The sequence below is a fragment of the Grammomys surdaster genome, unplaced genomic scaffold (assembly GCF_004785775.1).
Source record: "Grammomys surdaster isolate TR1022 unplaced genomic scaffold, NIH_TR_1.0 349, whole genome shotgun sequence".
Classification (NCBI taxonomy): Eukaryota; Metazoa; Chordata; class Mammalia; order Rodentia; family Muridae; genus Grammomys; species Grammomys surdaster.
In genome coordinates, this window is record NW_021604768.1 from 95,374 (window position 1) to 114,499 (window position 19,126).

Here is a 19,126-nt window from a genome sequence, read left to right on the forward strand (position 1 = left end):
ACCAATCCACACTCAAGCTATCAAAAATGAGAAAATTGTTAAAGTCTTAAACATAACTGACACCCAGTTCAGTGTGTCTATACAGAGCTGATGAGCACAGGCATGTTGGCAGTAGGAACTTCAGTCAATGATGTACATATAAAAAGGAAACATCCTAAGTGGTCAGTCTCACTGACACTGACACCTGACAGTGGCCAGGTCTTCCCTGCCCCCCACTTCAAGTCAGCAGGGACTTAATACTATCCTTGAAGGGTTTTGATTATGCATTCCACCAGGAGAAGGCACCAGAAGTAATCCTTGAGACTGATTTCCCAGAGAGCTGTTTCTCACCACACAGCAAATCTGTGGTTACCTCAACCCCAAATTTCACAATCTATAAGACTATACATTTGTTACTGTTGTTGTAAGTTACTAAAGTTATGATTTTTATTTTGCTTCAGAGATGTGTGTCTTGTTATCATGCCCCAGGGTTATGTAATGCTTTTATCTTGGCCTTCAAATATTTGAGGCCACTGATGCTATGAGTGCAGTTCATAGTTTATGATCTTTTGGGAACATCATTTTGAAGGCAATAGGGTTTAGAGAAATCAGATTTCCTGTTGTCAGTTATAAATATGAGAAAACATGAACTTGCAAAGAGAAGATACAGGATTCTGATGTAGTCAATCTTCTGTAATCTACAGTCCCTGAAGCACCCACTTCATTTGAAGAGGGTCTGAGGCTTGGAGAAGAGGAGAGTGAGGATGGGAGAAGAAAATGGAAGAAAGGTAGAAAGGAAAGAATGAAGGACAATCAAAAGGAAAAAGAAGGAAGGAAGGAGGAAGGAATGGAAGAAAGAAGGAAGGAAGGAAGGGAGGAAGGAAGAATGGAAGAAAAAAGAAGAAAGGATTGAAGGAAGGAAGGAAGAAGGAGCCTAGTTTCAATGAAGGTTTAAAGACGATCTGGGTACTTAGGGTTCACACATCTACAAAGTTATGGAAACTTTTATTAAGACCAATAAAAATTTGCCCAGAAGAATAAGATGTAACACATGAAGGGTGCGGCATACGGGTCTGAAAGAGAAAAAATTGGGATTAGCAATGATTCTCTGAGTGTTGGAACAAAAAAATAGACCTTAAACCTCAGAATGACCCCTCCTGCCCTCATTCCCACACCCCGTTCCTGATACCGAACACTACAGCATGGTTTCCCTGAGCCCCGTTTATCTCCTGGATCTTCTGGGGCAGAGTCTTGGTCCAGAACTGCAGCCTACTGGCCTTCAGGTTTTGGGCCACAGTAGGCTGGGTGTTCAGCTGCAGGTACTGTTCATTTTGGTTCATCTTAGGCCAGTGGGGTAGACCCTCACTGTTGGGGTTCCTGTGGATGTGGCAGCCAGCAAAGAATAGTAAGGTTACAGTCATCCAAAGCCCAATCCTATATATTGGGTGAGGGCACTGTAAAGATTAGGACACTGGTTAAGGGTTCTGATGGGACAGGTGTCCTGATATGTGCATACAAGTGTCACTCATGAGTTTTTGCTTCATGTGAGGGAAACTATCTGACCTATTTTATGTCACCTCTAAGAGGCAAGATCTAAGGAACAGTACCATAGCTTTATAGTCCCACCAGCTGGATCACAGTGAGAGGACCAGTTGACACCTACAAAGAATCTGTATAAATGTGTTATTGTGTAGAAAAGACACTATCATGTGATGGAAGATTCATACATGCTAGAAATCCACCATACCAAGGAAGCCCTAGATAGGGACCCACATGTGTCAGGTTGAGGGAAGTGCTCTCACCGCTGTCGTGCAAAGTTGGCCCAGTACTTCATCATCCTCTTGTTCAGCAGCTTCTCTTCCTCAGTGAAGTAAGCTGGAGTCGTGAGAAAGACAAAGTGTATTCCACCTCATGCAACTGCCAAGTCATTCTTCACATGGGTCATTCCAGCTGTTTTCTGACCCCAAACTATTATCCTTTTTGCCTCCCTTCTTCATTATTCAGTATGCCGGATCCCCAATTCAATTCATGCCCTGATGTGATGTCAGCTCCTCCATCTCAGGCTAGACTAGAAAGGATGTAGATTCTAAGCTAAGCATTGTTTTGAGGTCATGATGTGGTACACATGTGAGTTTTTTCCCTCTCTCATAACCTAGGTTTTCTGAAAAGGACTGAAAGCTCAGGAGTCCCTACAGGAAGTCATCTGAGACCGCATTCAGTTCAAATAAAGAAATAAAGACTCATGTTTCATACCCCAGAGGTACCCAAAGACAAAAGCAATCTCATCTCCATGGTCAGCCTTCACGTCCTGTGCGTTGGGTTCCTTTATGTAGCTGGGTCGATGTTGGAATTCATAGAAGTAGACAGAGGCATGGGAACCTGGGGATGGGGACAAATAATGACTTAGTTGCCTCTCACCTGAAGTTTTTCTCATAAATATTTGGACAACAAGTTGCATCAATAAAAGTTACTCAGAATCATAGAAGTTAAATGGGAGAGGGGATCAAAGCTGGAGCAGCAGCAGTGGAAAAGTCTTTGGCTAATCAGTGCCCATGGCCTTCCCAGCTGAGTGGTTTTGTTAGATCAATAGAGTATCAGCAACCAATTTTCTCCTGTGTACTCAGATTTCACTCTCTTAAACTAGACGTGAGGAGACCTGGACACCACTGCACTCCACAGTGTTCACCCATGACTCCCATCTCTGAGATGCTGCCATAATACTTGACACAGTTATACTCACATTGAAATTGTGCTACTTGGAGAGCAGGCATCACAAACAGGTAGTCTGCTATCATCTCTTTATACTGTATTTTGAGGGTCTCTGGGTCCTGAGTGTCCCCCATGTACTCTTCCATTAGCAGGTCATCACTCTGAGGAGGCAGCTTCTACACCAGGAGATAAGGGACAATGAGGTTAGGCATAGTATTGGTTCAGTAGGCAACATTTGCTATCTGAGAGAATGTGGCCTGGAATGACATAGGGTATAGGTCTGAGGACAACACACAGAATCACAATATGTACTGATTGTATTAATAGAGATGCTGTCTGAGAAGGAGATATGAGGGACCCCTCTATTTGGAGAGGACTAAATATATCTCACCAGTTGTGATGTTGTAAAGTTCAGAAAAGCTGGCAGTTTCTGTCTGGTTATGTTCTCTATTCCCTGAAGATAGCCCAAGTACTAGGAGGCAGAAGACAATGGTAAGTGTGGTGTCTGATGAACTTGGATTAAAGATGTATTGAATTTCTATGGCTTAGCATTAATATGCTCTCCAGGCTCTCAGGTATTGGAACTGTGCCTCACCTTAGGAAGTTTGTAACCAAACTCATCATTGTTGACACCGATGATGCTGGGGACAGGGTGAAAATCCTCAGATGCCAACAACTCTTTGGGATGCCTGGGTAGGAACTTCCCATCCACCACAGCAGGGATATAAGTGAAGGTCTGAGTGGCATTAGAAGTCAAAGCTGATGGTTAGTGAAATAAATACCCTGATATTGACTGAGTCAGCTCTACTTTTTTCTCATTTCTCACTAGTTTCAGGGTGATCTACTCACCCTGGAGGAGAATCTACACTTAGATTAGCCTATCTTGATATTCATTTTGCACAAAGAACTGAAAGTACACAAGGCATAAAGATGATGTATTTGGTTCAGAATCCCACATCATGTAATTCAGGTTGTCCCAGACACACAAGTCTCCCAACCTTGGTAATAGCCAGCATCTCCTCTTCACTCTTGCCTCTCAGACAGCGCACCAGGGTCTCTGAGTCCATGGCTTCACATTCAGAGAGTGTGGCCACCTTCTGCAAAGGGAATGAGGCAAGACAAAGAGTTCTCAAACCAAGTTGAGATTCTGTTGTGCCTAATTCTGACACTATAGTGTTTGTTGTGTGGATTGGAATAAATACATATTGTTCCCATTGTACAATTGCTCTAATTGACAGCCAGCAGGCAGGACCTTTTCTACCTGCATACCTGTTGTTTTTGTTTAGAGTAGCTTTGTTTTCTCCACCTATTTTTCTGTGTTTCATGTATTGGGGTAAGTGTAATTGTCTAAAGGTTTGTATATGAAGGTTGGAAAACAAAATTTCAGTCTTTACTATCCCCCTTGTTTGACAGGGTGACTTCTTGTTTTCTTACTGCCTACACTAATGAGCTGGTTTATGAACATCCTAGGATTCTCATGTCTCTGCTTCCCACCTCATGAGAGTAACTTGAGAAGTATAGATACATGTTACTATTTGCAGCCTTTGTGTGTTATTGGGATTTGAACTTATGGCCTCAAGCTTGCACTCCAAGCCCTTTTAAAAACTAGTGAACCAGCTCCCAAGCACATGCATACTTATTTTTGCCAATGATAGATATTGCAAGGACTAGTTCATGGACAGAGAGAATACTCATTCTGTATGAAGTAAACGTTAGTAGATGCTAAGCCCTGAGTTTCTCAGAAATTATTGCAAACTGGTACAACCACTCTGGAAATCAATCTGGAGTTTCCTCAGAAAATTGGAAATAGATCTATCTGAAAACCCAGCTATACTACTCCTGGGCATATACCCAAATGATGCCCCATCATGCCCAAGGGGTTCATGCTCCACTATGTTCATAGCAGCCTAATCTGTGATAACCAGAAGCTAGAAATAACTCAGATGTTCCACAATAGAAGAATAGATTCAGAAAATGTGGTTTGTTTACACAATGGAATACTATACCCCTATTAAGAAGAAGGACATTATGAGTTTTGCAGGCAAATGGATGGAACTCGAAAATATAGTGCTGAGTGAGATATCTCAGAGTCAAAAGGACATGCATGGTATGTGCACACTAATAAGTGGATATTAGTCAAAAAAGTTCAGAATACCCAGAATACAATCCACAGAACTCAAAAGTGTTAAAAAGCCATAGGGCCCAAGTGAAAATGCTTTAACCCGACCAGGGAGGGAAAAGAATTCAGAGGGCAGAGTGAGGGAGGAAACTGGTTGAGGGAGGAGAGGGGAAAGGGCAGGGAAAATTGAACATGATCAGGTATTGAGAGGGGACCAGGAGTGAAGCCCCAAGGGCCAGCAGAATGAATGGAAATATTCAACTTCAGGTGGTAGGAGGTAGGGGGACCTTCTAGAATGTACCAGAGACCTGGGAGGTGAGAGACTCTCAGGACTCAAAGGGAGGGTCCTTAGATGAAATGTCCAACAGCAGGTAGAGGAAACTTGAAGAGTCTACCTCCAGTAGAAAAACAGGGCATCACGTGGAAGGATGGGGTTGCCTTCCCACAGTCAAAAACTCTTAGAATTGTCCCTGTCTAAAAGAACTGAAGGGACAGCCATGGAAAAGAGTGTGAGAGAAAGTAGGTCCAGTGACAGGCCCAAATTGGGACCCATCTTAAGTGGAGGAATGAGATGAGGAACTGTCAGAGGGCAGAACGGAAAGAGGATGATGACTGGACTATAAGAAATGGTTAAAGATAAAAAAACGAAAATAAAAAAAAATATTGGAAAGAAGTTATTTCCCATGGTCTTTGATTTCCTCCCCTGAACAAAACACCAGAGTACCAGAGTATAAAGGCTGAGGCTGTAGGGCTGAGAACACTTACAGTATAGTCTGTCTCAGAGGTGTTGGAGATAAGCAAACGCAGCAGGGCCACCCCACTCTCCATGATGGCTCCATGGAAGAGCCCTTGGGACATCGGGGACACAACATGTGAAGACACACTTGTGCCACCTGCAGACTGGCCAAAAATGGTGACCCGGTCAGGGTTGCCTCCGAAGTAGGCAATGTTCTGCTGGACCCAGCGCAGGGCGGCCACTTGGTCCAGGTATCCCCAGTTTCCTCTGGCGTGCTCATCTCCAGTGCTGAGAAGTGGATAGGACATGGATCAAAAGGCTATCTAGGTTCTGATCAGCTACTATTGCCCAGTAATAGCCTTACCTGAAAAAGCCCAGGACACCCAGACGATACTGGATAATGACAACCACCAAGTCCTCAGTGGCTGTCAACAGAGATCCATCATAAAAGGAAGCCGATCCTGTGACCAGTGCACCTCCATGGATCCACACCATCACCTGGAGAAGTCAAGAGAGAAGCCAGGAAGCTCCTAGCCTGTCCAAGCCCTCTTGTCTGCTTACTAGACTATCAACTCCTGTCCCTCTGTGCAGCTACACAAATACATAAAAATCCTCAGGACTCAGGGCCTTGGCCACAGCCAGGACCCTCTAGGATTCTCATTAGTGTATTTCTAGCCTCCATTCCCCCCAAGTGTCTTCAGTGTGAATTCCTGCCTCTATGTATAGAGTGATGTCATCATTGCTCAGGCTGTTCACAGCGGAACAGAGACGGGTGTCTCCATGGATACCTCTCCAGATTAAAAATGGAAAGGATCTTCAACTCTCATTGTCACAACAGATCATTCAAAAGTGTAAATTTGGGTGACATCAATGTTGAAATCTTGAGCCCCTAAGTGGTTCTGCAGAGAACAAGTCATAGAATGAGTTCTGGTTTTATCAAAGAGTGAATTCCTTTGATGGCTCAGTGCTCCAGCCCAAGCTTGATGCTCTTTGTCCCATACCCAGGCTTCAGTTGCTTTATGTGGCTCAGATGGCCTTTGACCCAAGTAAGCTAAGACTTTCATCAGGGTAAACTCTGCAATAGAACTGAGGTTGCTTTTGTCCCTTCTAATCATCTTGAAAAATAATGCCCTCTCCCCAAGCTGACCACAACCTGAGACTCACAGGCAGGTTAGAGCCCTCGTGGGCATGGATTGGTGTGTAGATGTTGAGATACAGGCAGTCCTCAGACATAGAGATGGAAGACAGGATCGTTTTCATATCTGGCAGGCCCAATTCACTCGGCATATCGTGATTTTGCAGACACCTGATGAAAATAGCAGACAGATATTCCAAGAGATGGATGATGATCAAAACCCAATGTGAGTCTGGAGATTTTCATCTCAGGCATGTTCAGCTGCTGCTCCTCACATATTCTCTCCTTAAGTCCCTTCTGACCAAGGGAAAGGCCACAGGCTCCATGAAAGCTGGGATGGAGCCAGACTTCTAGGGAGGCTGCCAGTCAGATGGATACTATTCTTTCTGAGTCTCAGAAAGAGAGAGAAACTAGTAAGTGTCTCCAGGGAAATGATTGGCTTTCTCTAATGACGTTCATAGAATTATATAAGAAACTCGAGTTAAGCATTAGCAGGCACACAAGCATTCTCTAGTCTCTGTTCCTGGGCATGGCTGTGATGTGAGCAGCTCCTGTAGTTTTGATTCACTGTGTTTACCCAAAGGATGGATTGTAATCTGGAGTCTCTAATAGTACCTTTCCCCCATAAGATGCTTTTGTTGATACTTTATTACAGCAGCAGAAAACAATCTAATATAGTAATATTTGGGTGTTGGACTTACACAGCTACTAGAGGATTCAGTAGACAATGCTGCCCTAAAGGGTAGTGGGTAGTCCTTCATCACATGCACAGACTCTCAGAGAACTTCTCTTGTCTGCAGTGTCTTCAGAGTGAATTAATTACACATATTTGTTCCATGGTTAATGGCACACGGCCTTATAGGTTTTCACAATGACTGTGAGGAGGGGATTAGCAAGAATTGATCACTGCTGTACTCAAGGACCTGAAGTGCATTCTCCTGGTTTCATGGTGCTTGGTTCCTAATATGTGACATTTAATCATGCCTAGAGATCCCCCCCATTGTGGTAGAGAACACTTTGCTTAATTGGAGTGTGTGAACAATTTTATCTTTGTTTCTCTCCATAGTACTTTCATGTTATTCCCTATGAGTGCCAAGCTTTGACCCAGGAGCCTGGTACAGCTGTTCTACTCAGTCTTGAAACATCACCAGAAAACACATGGGGCACTCATCTACAAATAGAGAAAACTGCCACATAGCTGAGATGGACAACACACTTCAACATGGCCTTGAACACAGAGACAGTCTTACATCAGTGCCTGAAACCCTCTGGGTCCAAAACTTACATGGCCGGGTGTGAGGTCCCATCCCTCACACCACTCCATGGTTCAGGGTCCTCAGGAGGTGCAAAGCGCAGTGGTCCTACAGGAGGCTTGGCAAAGGGAATTCCCAGGAAGATGTAGATATCTGTATTAGTGTCCACGTGTACAAGGCTGCCTCGGATCTGGCCAGTGTGTGTGTTTCTGATGGGGCTGGACTCTGATGAGTTTTGACCTGATGGAGAGATGCCATGTGGGTTAGTTTTCTGTAATCAACTGCCAGCAGATTGTGAGATTTCCACCTTATTTTTTACCATTGCACAGAAGAAGAGAACCCAACTGCAGCCCCTCCCGCCCTCAGTTCACCTGTGTATAGCTTGTGAGTGTGGGAGCTTCCTTATCCCTCCGGCTAGGAACCATTCAATATATGGGATTTCGCTATGATCATTACCTACAGTTTGAGAATGTCTGATCTATGGCTTCAATTAGTTCCCTCCCCGTCCCCCATGCTTTCCTTTCTACAAGCTCAGTTATTCTCTGACTCTGGTCATTCCCCCTTGCCAGTTTAGTGAGCCTCACCTTTCACATGGATAAGAAGCAGCAGCAGCCCCAAAACCACGGCATGCAGACAGCTGTGCAGTTGGTGCCCTGGCATGGTCAGCTCGCAGATCTGCCTCTGTGCTGCTAAGATGGCCACGTTTCCCAAACAAGAAGCAGACTGTGTGAGTTCTGTCCAGGCAGGAATTTAAATCAAAAGATGTAGGTGGGGACCCTGTGGTTGGTCAAAGTTCAAATTATAGGAGAAGTTATTAGTCGAAAGTGAGAGTAGCCAACGGCCAGGAGGCAGGGAAAGTCACCTCTACTGTTTCTGTTCCCTCTCTGGCCTACTAGAAAGGCACAGCATGAATTCTGGAGCTTATCTGGGAAACCAGGAATCCTGTCCCCTCACCTGGGCAGAAACCAAGAAAAGTCAGAGAGCTTCTGTGAGAAGGTCACAGTCTAGATGTCACAGGAAAATTGGATAAATGCAGGAGGTCTGAGTGTGACCTCATCCTCAAGACTCCCCTGACCTTTGAAGACTCAGTTTGTTGAGCTTTTTCCCAGGGTCCTTGGTCCCTGCAATTATCTTAGGATCTGCATGGTCCTTCTTCCTGTTAGGTCACATCTGTTCCAACAAAACACACTGAAATTCTGTAGGCTTTTAAAGTTGACAGTCCCTATTCACTCCACAGTAATGATGAGTCTCCTCTTAGTGGTCAGCTCCTGCCAACATCAACTTCACAGTCATTCATCCATTTAACAAATAATTTTAATTGTTTGCATTTGTCGTGCTCATGGATATGTGTGTGTGTGTGTGTGTGTGTGTGTGTGTGTGTGTGTGTGTGTGTGTGTGCTCCAGGGCCATGGCTCTCATGGGAAAGTGAAAGGAAAAGTTGTGCTAAGTCCATCTTCTCCTTCCACCCTGTTAATCTCAAGAAAGAACTTAGGTCATCAGAACTGGAGGAACATTCTCTTACCACACCCTAATCAATCTCATTCTTATCTATATGAGCAGTACTTAATGAGGTCTTAACTCCAACACTGGGGGTCAATCAATGATAAACCTGAGATACAAATCAATAAATAGAAGTTTCAGAATTGAAAAAAACCCTGAGACGGTATGTCCAAGAATGCAGGATCAGGAGCCCATATCCAATCCAGCCTGACTCTCTGGAGGGAGATTTGTGGGGATCAGTGTCAGACAGCCTTTAGTGAGAACTGACATTGATCCAAATTACGATTACCATCTATATTATCCCAATAATAATCCAGAGCCTGTAGTATGGCACCACAGAATTTCTTCATTGTGTCTCTCTGCTTCCCTGGCATAACATAGCACTGTTTTTCCTGGTTTCTCTAATCAACAGGTCCCCCTGATACAATTTCACCCCTCCAATGCACTCTTGATCTATCTGTGGTCCTAGTTTTTCTTGGTAGTTGTTCTCTCTACACCACATTCTCTGACCAAAGAATTGTTACACCATGAGGGTTGAGAAGTTCTGAGTTCCTTCAATCTCAGGATGAAGTAACCAATGGGTCCTGGGCTTCTACATGCTTATTAATCCAAGACAATTCTGTAGCTCAGCTCCAGAAATCCCTGTGTGCTCTGCTACTCGCTGCACTATCACTCCAAGGCCCCATGTTGATGATGGTCATGACCACAGTGAAAATGTAAAATGAAGAAGACACTCAGGTTCAGCTCTGTGGAAGGAAGGAGTGAATAGTGGGACCATGAGAGATAGATAGAGTAGTGTGTGTGTGTGTGTGTGTGTGTGTGTGTGTGAGAGAGAGAGAGAGAGAGAGAGAGAGAGAGAGAGACAGACAGACAGAGACAAAGAGAAAGACAGAGAGACAGAGACCTTTCTTTGCCTCTCAGGATACATACATCATGATCAAGGCCATCATGACATAACTGGCAGGCAGGCAGTGCCTGGATGGCAGTTGGTGCTACAATGTGGGTCATGGAGACACTAGGGTAATTCTGTGGTCTGGTAGACTCTTCAATATGTTGAGTCTACAGCTGCTCTTATACCAGGTACTCAAGTGCCTGTAAGTTTTCCTTAGTTAAGGACCATGGCTCTACCCACACCGGCTTATCTGTCAACTACTTTAGGGATGGAGTCATTGGTATTTCAAAAGTGCCCCTGTACCATAAATTTGAAACTCAATCCCTGAAATATCCTGTATTTAGACAATTGACACAGCATGGGATTGTTTTTGATGACAATATCAATACCATCCCCAGGATCATCTGACATCCCATCCATCATTTCATCATGAGCTGTCTCTGGAATTGCAGGAATATCAATTGGAATATCTCATCTTTTGTAAAAAATCCATTCCTCATAACTTCATGTGTCTATCAGCCACAAAACCACATATCAACACATGGTATACTTTGTTTTATTTGAGATAATTTTCTAATTCATATAAACTGTATACAAACTTTCTGAAATATCTTCATACAGGAGTTGGTGAGAAAATTGCTTTTGAAGTCTTTAATGTCTGAGAGGAGGTGGATAACTTTTTCTGACAGGCTTAGCTACAGCAGAAGGCTACTCTCCAAACCCAAGCCTTAGCAGCTGCCCTGAGGCTAACCCTATCTCTGCAGAGTGTACAGGGAGGTCTTGCATGTCCCATCCCACCCAGGACCAGCCTAAGTCAACTCCACTAAGGGCCTGTTTAAAATGTGGTCACAAAAGATATTGGTCTTACTGGTGTTTCAGCCTGTAGCAGCCCTCAAGCCGGGCCCTGCCAGCTAGAAGCCTGGCCATTGAAAGTAGGCATGCCACATGTAGGCTTGTCCTCTGTGCAATTTGGAGTTTATGGTCTTTAGGGAATTGCATTCTGAGTGGACGAAGGCAATAGGGCTTAGGGAAAGCAGGTTTTCAGTTCCCAATTTTAAATATAAGAAAATATGTCTCGCTAAGGGTAGAGACACAGGACTTTGACACAGTCACTCTCCTGCAGCCAACAGTCCCTGAAGCATCCACTTTATTTGAAGAAGGAATTGGAGAAGAGGAGAGTGAAAATGGGGAGAAGATAATGCAAGGAAGGGATGATAGAAGGAAGGAAGGAAGGAAGGAAGGAAGGAAGGAAGGAAGGAAGGGATAGAGGGAAGGAGGCAGGGATGGAGGAACAAGGAGCCTAGTCTCAGTTAAAAAAGATAGAAGTACTTTGAGGCTGACACATCCACACTGTTATTTGAGAATTTATTGGATTTAATGAAAATTTGCCCAGAATTATAAGGAATAGCATACAAAGTGTTTTTCATACATGAAATCTCAAAGACTGAGGTTACAAATGCTCATATAAATGTTGGAACAAATAAAAATAAATAAATGGACTTTGTAACACTATCAACTTTAAACCCCAAACACCTTTCCTGACACAGGGTACTAAAGCTCTGTGTGCTTGTCCTGAGACCCCTTTAGCCCCTGAATCTTCTGGGGCAGATTCTTGGTCCAGAACTGCAGCCTTCTGGCCTTCAGTGCTTTGCTCACAGTAGGCTGGGTGTTCAGCTGCAGGTACTGCTCATCTTGGTCCAACACAGGCCAGTGGGGTAGACCCTCGCTGTTGGGGTTGCTGTGAATATGACAGCCAGCAAAGAACAGTAAGGTTACACTCATCCAAATCCAAATCCTATGTTTTTGGTCAGGGCAGTGGAACAATTAGGACAGTGGTTTAGGGGTCTGATGGGTCAGGTGTCCCGATATGTGCATACAAGTGTCACTCATGAGTTTCTACGTCTCATGTGGAGGAGACTATCTGATCTGTTTTATGTCACCTCTAAGAGGCAAATCTAAGAAACAGTGCCAGAGCATTATAGCCCAACCAGCCGGGTCACTGTGAGAGGACCAGAATTTGACACCTACAAAGTATCTGTATAAATGTGCCATTGTGTAGAAAAGACTCTATCATGCATGCTAGAAAGCCGCCATCCAAAAGGGAGCCCTAGATAGGGACCCACACATGTAAGGTTCAGGGATGTGTTCTCACCCATGTCTTGCAAAGTTGGCCCAGTACTTCATCATTCTCCTGCTCAGCAGCTTTTCCTCCTCAGTAAAGTCACCTCGAGTCATCAGAAAGACAAAGTGTATGCCACCCCATGCAACTGCCAACTCATTCTTCAATGCATCATCCCTGCTGCTGTCAAACCTCAAACTATTGACTTTGTTTCCCTGCTTCTTCATTACCCCGAATCCAATATGCATGCAAGTTTCTAGTTGACTTCCTGCCCTCATGTGTCCTCAACTCCTCCATCAGTGGCTAGATTGGAAAGATTGTATATTCCAAAGTGGGCATGGTTTTTGTGATATAATATGGCATACATTTAACTGTCTCCACTTCCAGATCCTAGGTTTCCTCAAATAGACTGAGAGCTCAGGAGTGCCCCAGGATATCATTTGGGACCTCATTTAGTTTAACAAAAGAAAGGAATACTTACATTTCATTTCCCAGAAGAAGTACCCAAAGACAAAAGGAACCTCGTCTCCATGGTCAGCCTTCACGTGGGGTGGTCTAATATCCTTGAGAGAGGTGATCTGATGTTGGAACTCATAGAGGTAAACAGGAGTATGGGAACCTGGAGGTGGGACAAAGAGTGACAACATAGTGGTCCTTCACCTGAAATTTCTTCTGATACATATTTGGTGATTAGGTACCTTGATAAAAAGTTATTAGGAATCACAAAAGTTAAAAGGGGGAAGGAGACCCCTGCTGGAGAACTAGGTATGGAAAAGCCCTGACTACTCAGTGCCCATGGCCTTTCCAGCTGAGTGGTTTTGTTAGGTCAATAGAGTATCAGCAACCCATTTTCTCCTCTGTACCCAGATTTCACTCTCTTAAATTACACATGAGGAAACTTGGACACCACACCACTCCACAGTGCTCATCCATGACCAAAGTCTCCACGAAGCCTTGTCAAAGATGTACTCACGCTGAAAATGTGCTACTTGGAGTGCAGGGATCACAAACATGAAGTCTTCCATCATCTCTGTGAACTGTGCTTGGAGGGTCTGGGCATCCTCAGTGTCCCCCATGTACTCTTCCATTAGCAGGTCACTACATTCAGGAGGCAGCATCTACACCAAGGAGATCAGGAACGTTGAAGTTGGCATATTTTAGTTTAGGTAGGCAGTAGCCTAAAGTATTGGGTGAAGGACCTGGGATGATATAGAGTATAGATAAAAAGGTTCATGATCTGAGGTAACCTCATCTCAAATCATACATATATACTGATTTTTATTAGTAGGGATGCTGTCAGAGAAGATATAAAGGATCTATTAGGACAGAATGAGAAATATCTCACCATTTGTGCTGTAGTATTCTTCAGAACAGCCTGCAGATTCTCCCTGGTTATTTCCTTTATTGTTGAGCCCATGACCTGGGAGACAGTAGTAAGTGTAGGGTCTGATGAACTTGGATTAAAGATGTATTGAGTTTCCATCAATACATCTGCTTAGTATATGAGTCTCTAGGCTCCCAGATGATTGGAATTGTGACTCACCATAGGAATGACCCAGCCAAACTCATTATTGTTGACACCAATGATGCTGGGCACACGGTGAAAATTCTCAGATGCCAACAATTCTTTGGGATGCCTGGGTAGGAACTCCCCATCCACCACAGCAGGGATCATCTGGATGACCTGAGTGGCATTAGAGGTCAAAACTGAAGGTTAGTGAAATAAATACCCTGATGTTGACTGAGTCAGCTCCAACTTTTTCTCATTTGTCACTAGTTTCAGGGTGATCTGCTCACCCTGGAGGAGAATCTACACTTAGATTAGCCTATCTTGATATTCATTTTGCACACAGAACTGAAAGAACACAAAGTCATAAGGATGGGGTATTTGATTCAAAATCCCATATCATGAAAACCAGGTTGTCCCCAGACACACAAATCTCCCTACCTTGTTAATAGCCAGAATCTCTGCTTCACTCTTGCCTCTCAGACAGTGCACCAGGGTCTCTGAGTCCATGACTTCACATCCAGAGAGCTTGGCCACCGTCTGCAAAGGGAACAAGCATGGAGAATTGTTCTCAATTTCAAGTCAATGATTTTGCATCTAATTCCCACACTGTAATGTGTGTTGTGTGGATTGGAATAAACTCATATTGTTCCCATTGTTCTATTGCTCAAAGGTGAAAGCTGGCAAGCAGGACCCTTCCTATCTGCATACCTGTTCCTTTTGTTCAGGGTAGTTTTGTTTTCTCTTCCTATCTTTTTCTGTTTAATAGATGATGGAAACTATAATCATTTATGGTTTGTATATTAAAGTTAGAGGAAAAAGTGTAAGCCTTTATTGCCCCCCTTATTTGACAAAGTGGGTTTCTTTTTTCTTCCTAGAACCTGGTCTGATCTGTGAACATTCAGGAATTCTCTTGTCTTTGTCTCCCACCTGACCAGAATAACATGAGAGTTATAGATGCATGTTACTCTCTCCAGCCCTTTGTGTGCTCTCAGGATTTGAGCTTATGTCCTTAGGCTTGCACTCCAAGCACTTTTCAGAACCAATGAACCAGTTCCCCAGCACATTTATACTTATTTTTTTACCAGTGATAGAAGCTGTAAGGAGCAGTTTGCTTCTGTGATAACATACTTTTCCAGTATGAAGTAAAGGTGAGTACATGGTAACCACCATGTTTCTCAGAACTTTTTTTAAAGTAGTGACGTTTTCCATGGCCCTTGCTTTTGCCATGGACATAACACCAGAGTACCAGAATATATAGGCAGAGGCAGAAGGGCTGAAAACACTTACAGTAGAGAACATCTCAGAGGTGTCAGCGATAAGGTAAGGCAGCAGGGCCACGCCACTTTCCATGATGGCTCCACGGAAGAGTCCTTGGGACATGGGGGACACAACATGTGTAGACACACTTGTGCCACCTGCAGATTCGCCAAAAATAGTGACCCGGTCAGGGTTGCCTCCAAAGTGGACGATACTCTGCCTGATCCAGTGTAGGGCAGCCACTTGGTCCAGGTATCCCCAGTTGCCTCTGGCATGCTGGTCTCCAGTGCTGAGAAGTGGAAGGCACATGGATCAAAAGACTATCTAGGTTCTGATCAACTACCATTACCCAGTCATGGCCTTACCTGAAAAAGCCCAGGACACCCAGACGATATTGGATAGTAACTACCACCAAGTCCTCAATGGCTGCCAATAGGGATCCATCATACATGGAAGCCATACCTGCAGCTAGTCCACCACCATGGATCCACACCATCACCTGGAGAAGTCAAAAGAAACAGTAAGCTCCTAGCCTGTCCAAGATCACTGATCTGCTTGTTAGACTATCTAATGCTGTGCCTCTGTGCAGCTACAAACATATGCAAAAATTCTCAGGATTTCAGGGCTTTGGCCACTACCAGGGACATTTAATAGCTGCTCAGTATTCTTCTATTTCCAATCCTGACTATATATTGTACTTTGAATTCCTGCCTCGATGTATAGAGTGATGTCATCGTTACTCAGGCTCTTCACAGTGGAATAAAGATGGGTGTCTCCATGGATACCTCTCCAGATTAGAAATGGAAAGGATCATCAACCCTCATTGTCACAACAGATAACCCAAAAGTCTAAGTTTGGGTGCCCTCAGTGTTGAGGTCTTGAGCCCCTAAGTTGTTCTGCAGAGAACAAGTTGTAGAATGAGTTCTGGTTTCATGAAAGAGCTGAAGCCTTTAATGACTTGGTGCTCCAGTACTCTGTGTCCCATACCCAGGTGTCAGCTCCACTGTGTGGTTGAGATGGCATTTGACCCAAGTGAGGTAAGACTTTCATCAGGGTCCACCCTGCAATGGAACTCAGGTTGCTTTTGTCCCTTCTAATCTTCTTGAAAAAAATGCCCTCTCCCCAAGCTGATAATGGCTTGACACTCACAGGCAGGTTTGAGCCCTCATGGGCATGGGCTGGTGTGTAGATGTTGAGATACAGACAGTCCTCAGACATAGAAACAGGGGGAAGCTTCAGTTTCATCTCCTTCAGGCCCTCCACATTAAATACATCAAGATTTTGCAGACACCTGGTTAAAAGAGCAATCAAATATTCCACTAGATGTGTGATGCTCAAAACAAAATGTGAGTCTGGATTTTTTTGGCCACAGTCAGCTGCTCCCTGTGAAAGCTTGGTGGAGCCAGATTTTTAGAAAGGCCTTCTGTAGATTAGGACTTCTGTGTCTTTATTTCTGAGACTAGGACAGCGAATCTAGTGAGTGTCTCCATGGAAATGATTGGTTGTCTGTAGTGATATTCATGGAATTATATAAGAAAATCAAGCTAAGCATTAGCATCTGAATGCATGCACGCACTCTCTAGTCTCTGTTCCTGGGCATGGCTGTGATGTGAGCAGCTCCTGTAGTTTTGATTCACTGTGTTTACCCAAAGGATCCATTTTAATCTGGAGCCTCTAATAGTAGCTTTCTCCCCTAAGATGCTTTCATCAGTACTTTATTACAGCAGCAGAAAACAATCTAAGATAGTAATATTTGGGTGTTAGACTTACACAGCTACTAGAAGATTCAATGGACAATTGCTGCCATAAAGGATAGTGAGTAGTCCTTCATCCCATGCGAGGCTCTAAGGGAACTTCTCTTGCCTGCAGTGTCTCCACAGGGAAATAATTACATATAATTGTTCCCTGCTCAATGGCACATGGCCCTATAGGTTGTCACAGTGACCATGAGGGTGGGGTTAGCAAGTATCGATCACTGTTGAACTCCTCAGTGTTCTGAAGTATATTCTGAAGTCAGAAGCACTGATGCCTAATAGGTGACACTTACTCACGCCTGGGGATACTTCCCATTGTCACAGAGAACACTGAGCTTAATCTGAACCTGTGAACACTTTATCTTTGTTCCCCTCCATAATAGCTACATGTAACTTCCTGAGTGCCAAGGTCTGATCCAGGAGCCTGGCACAGTTATTCTATTCAATGTTAGGACATCATCAGAAAAATGTGCGAGGCACTCATCCACAAAGAGAGAAAGCTTCAGTGTAGCTGAGATGGACAAAACACTTCATTATGGCCCAGAGCTCAGAGCATAGTCTCCCCCAATGCCTGAAGCCCTCTGGGTCCAGAACTTACATGGCTGGATATACAGTCCCATCTCTTACACCACTCCATGGCTCAGGGTCCTCAGGAGGTGCAAATCGCAGTGGTCCTACAGGAGGCTTGGCAAAGGGAATTCCCAGGAAGGTGTGGACACCAGCTTTCGTGTCCTTCACGTCGATGAGGCTACCTCGGACCTGGCCGGTATGTGTGTTTCTGATGGGGCTGGCCTCTGGTGAGTCCTGACCTGGTGGAGAGATGCCTCAGGGCTAGTTTTGTGTAATCTGCCCCAAGGAGACTATAAGATTCCCATCCAGTTGTTACTAGGGCACAGAGAAAGGAAACCCAATCCTCCGATCTCAGTTCAGTTTTAGGGTTTAAGTATTGGAACTTCCCTGTTTCTCAGGGACAGGAGCCTTTGCTGTTTCATTTCCCATGTATTTCTCACCATTTCTCTGGTCAAAGAGGTCACACACTCAGAGCCATTTTGCCACTTGAATTTATGATTATTCTCATTCTTATCCAAATGTCAGCAGGAGTTACAGTCATAGCCATACTCAGAGGAAGGAAACATACCTTCTTACTTTTCCTAAATTTTCTACTGCTTTCACCAAAGCTCCTTACACTGAGCTGTCTCCTCAGTATGGAGTGAATTTAGATGTCTCTAACCCTCTAGGTGCTAGTGGGTCCACAAAACTGTGTGCTTTCTGTCTGGGAGTTGGTAGGCACATTTCACATACTTTTATCTATTGCACCAGTCCTCAACCTGTGGGTCACAACCATTGAAAAACACACATTTCTGATGCTCTTAGGAGCTGAGAAACCACTCAAGAGCAACATTAAGTTAGGAAGTAGCAATAACAATAATCTTATGGTTGGATGCTTCTGATACCATTTAATTTGTGGATTTTTTCATATGGTTGTGACCTACAGTTTGAGAATGTCTGACCTATAGTTTCAATCAGTTTCCTCCCCGCCCCCAGGCCTCCCCTCCCACAAGCTCAGCTCTGATGCACAGAACTTGGCAGCTCTGACTCCAATCATTTCCCATTGTCAGTTTAGTGAGCCTCACCCTGAACATGGATAAGAAGAAGCAGGAGCCCAAAGAGCCCAGCATTCAGCCAGCTATGCAGTTGGTTCCGTGGCATGATCTGCCCTCAGGTCTTCCTTTGTGCTGCTAGAAAGATCACGTTTCATAAACAGGAAACAGAATCTGTGAACTTTGCCCAGTCAGGAATTTACCAAAAAGGATGTAGGCGGGGATCTTGTTGTGGTCGGTCAAAGTTCTCATTGTAGGAGAAGTGATTAGTCACAAGTGACAGGAGCCAATGACCAGGAGGCAGGAAAAGTCACCTCTGTTGTTTCTGTTCCCTCTCTGGCCTCCTAGAAAGGTGCAGCATGAATTCTGGAACTTGTCTGGGAAACCAGGAACACCTGGGCAGAAAGCTGTAACAGGAGAAGTCAGAAAGCTTCTGTGAGAAGATCACAGTCAAGGTGTCACAGGAGAATCAGGCAAGTTCAGGAGGTCTGAGTGTGACCTCATCCTCAAAACTCCCTCCCCTGGCCTTTGAAGACTCAGTTTATTGAGCCTGCTTCTAGGG

At 44.3% G+C, this 19,126-nt stretch overlaps 2 protein-coding genes across 3 annotated transcripts; both read right to left on the minus strand.

The window, feature by feature from the left end:
• Positions 1–987: 987 nt before the first annotated feature.
• Positions 988–8,591, minus strand: LOC114630946 (acylcarnitine hydrolase-like). Its single transcript, XM_028779257.1, has 13 exons — positions 8,516–8,591; positions 7,964–8,171; positions 6,708–6,849; positions 5,908–6,041; positions 5,573–5,831; positions 3,687–3,785; positions 3,284–3,424; positions 3,080–3,160; positions 2,720–2,864; positions 2,221–2,358; positions 1,782–1,851; positions 1,169–1,356; positions 988–1,052 (listed from the first exon to the last, which is right to left on the minus strand). The coding sequence occupies exons 1-13, from the start codon at positions 8,589–8,591 to the stop codon at positions 988–990; spliced, it is 1,746 nt and encodes a 581-aa protein (XP_028635090.1).
• A 3,080-nt stretch (positions 8,592–11,671) lies between these two features.
• On the minus strand, positions 11,672–18,732 carry LOC114630971 (acylcarnitine hydrolase-like). Of its 2 annotated transcripts, XM_028779291.1 has the most exons (12): positions 18,598–18,732; positions 17,562–17,772; positions 16,359–16,500; positions 15,575–15,708; positions 15,240–15,498; positions 14,391–14,489; positions 13,986–14,126; positions 13,788–13,862; positions 13,416–13,560; positions 12,924–13,061; positions 12,476–12,548; positions 11,672–12,061 (listed from the first exon to the last, which is right to left on the minus strand). In XM_028779291.1, the coding sequence occupies exons 1-12, from the start codon at positions 18,671–18,673 to the stop codon at positions 11,875–11,877; spliced, it is 1,680 nt and encodes a 559-aa protein (XP_028635124.1). In that variant the 5' UTR covers positions 18,674–18,732; the 3' UTR covers positions 11,672–11,874. The 2 variants fall into 2 exon arrangements, with proteins under 2 accessions (XP_028635124.1, XP_028635125.1); XM_028779292.1 differs by lacking the exons at positions 16,359–16,500; positions 17,562–17,772; positions 18,598–18,732 and adding an exon at positions 16,197–16,274.
• Positions 18,733–19,126: the final 394 nt, after the last annotated feature.

What these genes read in the sequence shown, in the direction of transcription:
- LOC114630946 (XM_028779257.1), bottom strand. Translation starts at nt 8,591, where the DNA reads ATGCCAGGGCACCAACTGCACAGCTGTCTGCATGCCGTGGTTTTGGGG. An exon ending in CCTCTGGGGTATGAAACATG is followed by an intron (nt 1,852 to 2,220) that starts AGTCTTTATTTC and finishes CGACTCCAGCTT; the next exon opens with ACTTCACTGAGGAAGAGAAG. An exon ending in GCCAACTTTGCACGACAGCG is followed by an intron (nt 1,357 to 1,781) that starts GTGAGAGCACTT and finishes CCACATCCACAG; the next exon opens with GAACCCCAACAGTGAGGGTC.
- LOC114630971 (XM_028779291.1), bottom strand. Translation starts at nt 18,673, where the DNA reads ATGCCACGGAACCAACTGCATAGCTGGCTGAATGCTGGGCTCTTTGGG. An exon ending in TTGGCTGGGTCATTCCTATG is followed by an intron (nt 13,863 to 13,985) that starts GTGAGTCACAAT and finishes ACTGTCTCCCAG; the next exon opens with GTCATGGGCTCAACAATAAA. An exon ending in AGAATACTACAGCACAAATG is followed by an intron (nt 13,561 to 13,787) that starts GTGAGATATTTC and finishes TCCTTGGTGTAG; the next exon opens with ATGCTGCCTCCTGAATGTAG.